The 4197-nt window shown below is 63.6% G+C and overlaps 1 protein-coding gene across 1 annotated transcript; it reads right to left on the bottom strand.

Annotated features, from left to right (window-relative positions):
* Positions 1 to 3835, bottom strand: RTP5 (receptor transporter protein 5 (putative)). Its single transcript, XM_045795914.2, has 2 exons — positions 3603 to 3835; positions 1 to 1781 (listed from the first exon to the last, which is right to left on the bottom strand). Exons 1-2 carry the CDS (start codon positions 3833 to 3835, stop codon positions 296 to 298), a joined length of 1719 nt encoding a protein of 572 aa, XP_045651870.2. The 3' UTR covers positions 1 to 295.
* Positions 3836 to 4197: the final 362 nt, after the last annotated feature.

Genomic DNA, 4197 nt, shown 5'->3' with positions numbered 1-4197 from the left:
TGGCTTTTTCCTTTTGACTTTTATTTTATTGGGTCGTAACACTCACACAGACAAGCGCCTGGAACACGCGTGGGCAGTGTGGCGGGTAATCAGTGTGGACATCCACGAAGCCACGACTCACGCCAACAGACAGCACAACGGGGGCAGGAGGGGGAGGAGAAGGCTGAGGGCCCCCACGCGGAAGCCGCAGCTCGGGGAGGGTGGGCAGGGGTGGCCCGGGGGCCCGGGGGTGCGGGCGGGGGCTGGGCCGCACCACTTCGCTGCCTGGCGGCTCTGCCGGGGGCCGGCCTGGCCGTCAGGGGCTGGACTTGTACAGGTACGCGATCCAGAGGATGCAGACCGTCACGGAGACCCAGATCCACACTTCTTCGTAGGGGTCGAATCGCGGCGCGCACCAGCCGTCGTCCCAGCACAAGTCCTCCTCCCAGCCGGACTCGGAGCCCGACCTGCGGAGCCTGGCCCTCGGCTGCCTCCTCTTCTTGTCATGGCCATGCGGGGCCGGGCCGCTGCTCCGGCGGCCACTGGCAATGGAGCCGAGGCCCTTGTATTTTATGATGTTGAAGACGGAGAAGGGGATGGTGATGGAGCCCTCGCTGATGGTGACGGGTCTCCGGGTGCGGGTCCCTGGAAGGGGCTCACGGCCAGCGGGGGCAGGGCCGTCCCCACCGCCCTCCTTCTCTTCGCCTTGGCTGGCGTGGGCGGGAGGCTTCTTGCCTTTGTCTTCATCAGTAAAGATGAAGGGGAAGGTGACGGAGCCGTCGACGTAGGGGAAGGAGTCATCTCTGATGACGTTCGCCAGAGACGAGGGGAAGGTGATGGAGCCCTCTCCATCATCCGTGAGGCCAATGATGTAGGACACCGGCCGCGGGCCGCTCCCAGCAGTGCTGCCGTCAGAGCCCTTCCCCGCGTTGGTGGGGCTGGAGAGGGAGCCTCGGCCTTTGAAGATGAAGCCCTTCAGCTCGAAGGGCTTGATGCTGCTGATGACGAGGCCTCTGCCGTGGAGGATGGGGCACTTGATGTTCACCGGAACGCCGCGGCCCTTGGGCGTGGCTGCGGAACTGGCGGGCAAGTAGATGGAGCCCTTGGCGATGATGAGCGCCCCGCTGGGGTCAGCCGTTGGGAGGGAGCCGGGCCCCGGGCCGACACGGCCCTGGGCACCAGCGGCGAGCCCCTTGTCCCTACGCACACCCACGAGGGAGAAGGGGACGGTGACGATGTCGTCGTCCTGGCCGAAGAAGTCGCTGCTCTCGGAAATCGGGTTCCTGATGAAGTCGGACACGGACAGGGGGATGGTGATGGAGTTGGGGGTGTAGCCCCTGGCGCGGTCGACCACGGGCCCGCTGCCAAGGGTGAGCAGCTGCTTGCCGGCGGCGGGGGTGGCCAGGTCGCCACCTCCGTACAAGGTGTACCTGCCCTTGATGGTGGCGGGGCTCTTGACCTCGGGCCCCCAGGCCGGGTCTGGGGGCTTCTGGAAGAAGCAAACGCCCAGGTCACAGGCCTCACAGCGCTCGCCAAAGCAGATCTCAGGGCACTGGTCTGAGTTGAGGGTCTCCCCATAGCACTTCTGCATGATGAACAGGACCAGCTTGTTGAGGAAGAGCCGGACGTTCAGCAGACTCACCTGGCACTCTCCCTGGGCGTCCGGCGGGCACAGCCGGCACCGCTGGCCCCAGAGGCGCATCTTCACCAGCCCCAGGCGGCTGTCCTCATCCAGACACGTGTGGAAGAGGATGTGCACGTGGGCCGAGGACCAGCCCCACTGGCAGCGACCGCACTGGAGCCTGGGGGTGGGGAGGACAGAGGCGGCAGTGAGCGGAGGGGAGGGCACGGCCCTGGCCCCACACAAGCCCCGGAACCCCGAGACCCCTTCCGCAGGCGGACGCCCCTTGCCTGCAGCGCGTGATCTGAAAAGCCAAAAAGCAAATGCCTTCTCCTCGGTTTGGCACCAAAAGCCCGCTCGGGGCTGAAGCCCGGCCTGACACCTGCAGGAGGTCACTGCCCCTGCTGCCGCCTTCTGCTGCCCTTCCATCTTGTGACTCGGGCTTCGTTGTCCTGAGGACATGTCACCAAGAGCCAGACACCGCCCTGTGGATACCCACAAGAGGGGAAGCAGGTGTCTGTCCTGCTGTGCAGAGAAGCCTGGGGAGGCCCTGGAAGGAAGAGCCCCATCCCCACAGAGAGAACGAGAGATAAACTGAGTGGAAGAATCTTGGGACACAGAAGGCAGGGGAGAGCTGGGAGGGGCTTGGGGCTCCCAGGACAATGGCGAATGAGCCCCTTCGACTGGTCCACTCTGGCTCCAGACATGGGCGCAAGATTGCCATGCACCACTGGGGCTGAAGAAGGTGCTGGTCCGGGGCCTCTGCAGCCACGTGCCCCAGGCCAGGCAGGTGGGCCCTCTCTTGGTCACAGACGAGGGACCACATGCACACACACATGGGAAACCCACCCAGCGTCTCCCAGGCAGCACCATCCCATGGAACTTCCCGTGATGTTGAGGGTGGGCTCCATCTGCACGGCCCAGCCAGCAGCCCGCAGCCACAGGTGGCTGGACACGGCTAGTGCCCTGGGGAGCTGAATTTTCAACTTCATTTCAATGTAATCCAAGGCCACGTGTGACCAGTGGCTGCTGTGTTGCAGAACGTGGGACGGTGCCTTGAGACCCGCCCCCCCCCCAACTCCCTGGTGTCTCTATCTGTATGAAAGCTGAAAGGCACTGGGACAGTGTTTGTGACCCTCCTCTATGCCCTGAAGGCGGTTCTCCAGCTTGGCTGTGGGGACAGGGGCTTCTCAGACACACCGAGGGCTGATTCTCCTAACACCTGGGAAACCCAGCATCCCGCTGAACACCTGGCCCCAGGGGTTTCAGACACTGGGAGTTGTGGCGTCTGTGTCAAAGGGTGGCTACGCACAGAATCCCCGTGGTGACCCGTCCGTGAGGCCCCCTCCCCCACGGTCCCACCTCCCAGCAGGCCCCTGGAGGGCAGAGGATGCCTGGCTGGGTGGGGTCCCTGCAGGCCTGGCCCATCCCTGCTGCTGTCACCATGACAGTGAGGAACGGGGCTCACACGGTGACCCCCATGACACCGGGGCTGCGAGCCTGGCCCCTGCTTGGCCCGCAGCCCAGGCCAGACACAGCTCCCCCCTCTCTGGGCCTCCCTTCCTTCAGGGCCCTCTGCAAGGTGGGGCCTGAGCACAGGCACCTACCCACCCCCTGCTCTGGCCGTCAGTGCTGCCATGGAAACCAGGAGATGCTGCGGTGAGCAAACAAGCCTGTCACGCGCGGGTGGCAGCGTCACCCCCCAGCATCCACCACCCCCCCCCGCTTCTGCAGGGCTCCGACTGGGATGGCCAGCACTGAGGGACTGAACAGAGGGGGCTCCCCCACACCTCCACCTCCCAGGAAGGAGAACGAACACCCAGCCCACCTACCTGTTGGGGGCCAAGAGCCGGCTGGATGCATGGCCCCCCTTCCGCCCCACAAGGGGCTGGACTGCACCCAGCCTGGGCTCCGGACTCAGGGCCGACCGAGCCGGTGGCTAAGCACCTTCAGCAACCCCCGCCCAGCACCCCAGAGGAGCCCCCCCCCCCCCATAGCACACCTGGAAAGCCCCCTCAGTCGGTACTGAAAACCGCCGCCCTCCATGTGCCCGGAGGCCAGGTTCTCCTCGGGGACCAGCTCCCAGGTGTCCTGGGGTTTCCTCTTGGCCATCAGCTGGGCCAGGGTGCTGGCCCACACGTCCACCCCGTCCATGCTGGCGCCAGGCTCTGCAGTGCAGTCTGACAGCTGCGTCAGCTCCGGCTCCAAGGAAGCCTGGGGTCCCACATCCTGCATCCTCACCAGCCAATCGCCGTCTTGACAACCGTCCAGTCTCCATGGCAACCGGGTTCGTCTCCGAGAAATGAGAAACAGACCTTTTTTTCTTATCCCCTTGAATATTTTTTATTACGCAAGTGATATATTTTCATTTTAGGAAAAACCAGAAACAGATAAACACAAAGGAAAACATACAATAGAAAATAAACTGTACAGAATCATCGTGGCGCTGGCATCCACACGCGTCTCCACGCACATGTGTGTATAAAGTTTTGTATCCATTTTTCACAAGCAGGAAATCACACTAAACATATTATGATACAGCCTGGCCTCTTCAGCACATGGCATGGCGCGGACGGCGTTGCACACCCATCCGCGTG

This window comes from Ursus americanus, chromosome 1 (genome assembly GCF_024610735.1).
Source record: "Ursus americanus isolate L20-20 chromosome 1, mUrsAme1.1.p, whole genome shotgun sequence".
Lineage (NCBI taxonomy): Eukaryota > Metazoa > Chordata > Mammalia > Carnivora > Ursidae > Ursus > Ursus americanus.
Note: the sequence above shows the minus strand (reverse complement) of the source record. Positions and strands in the feature narration are given on the sequence as shown.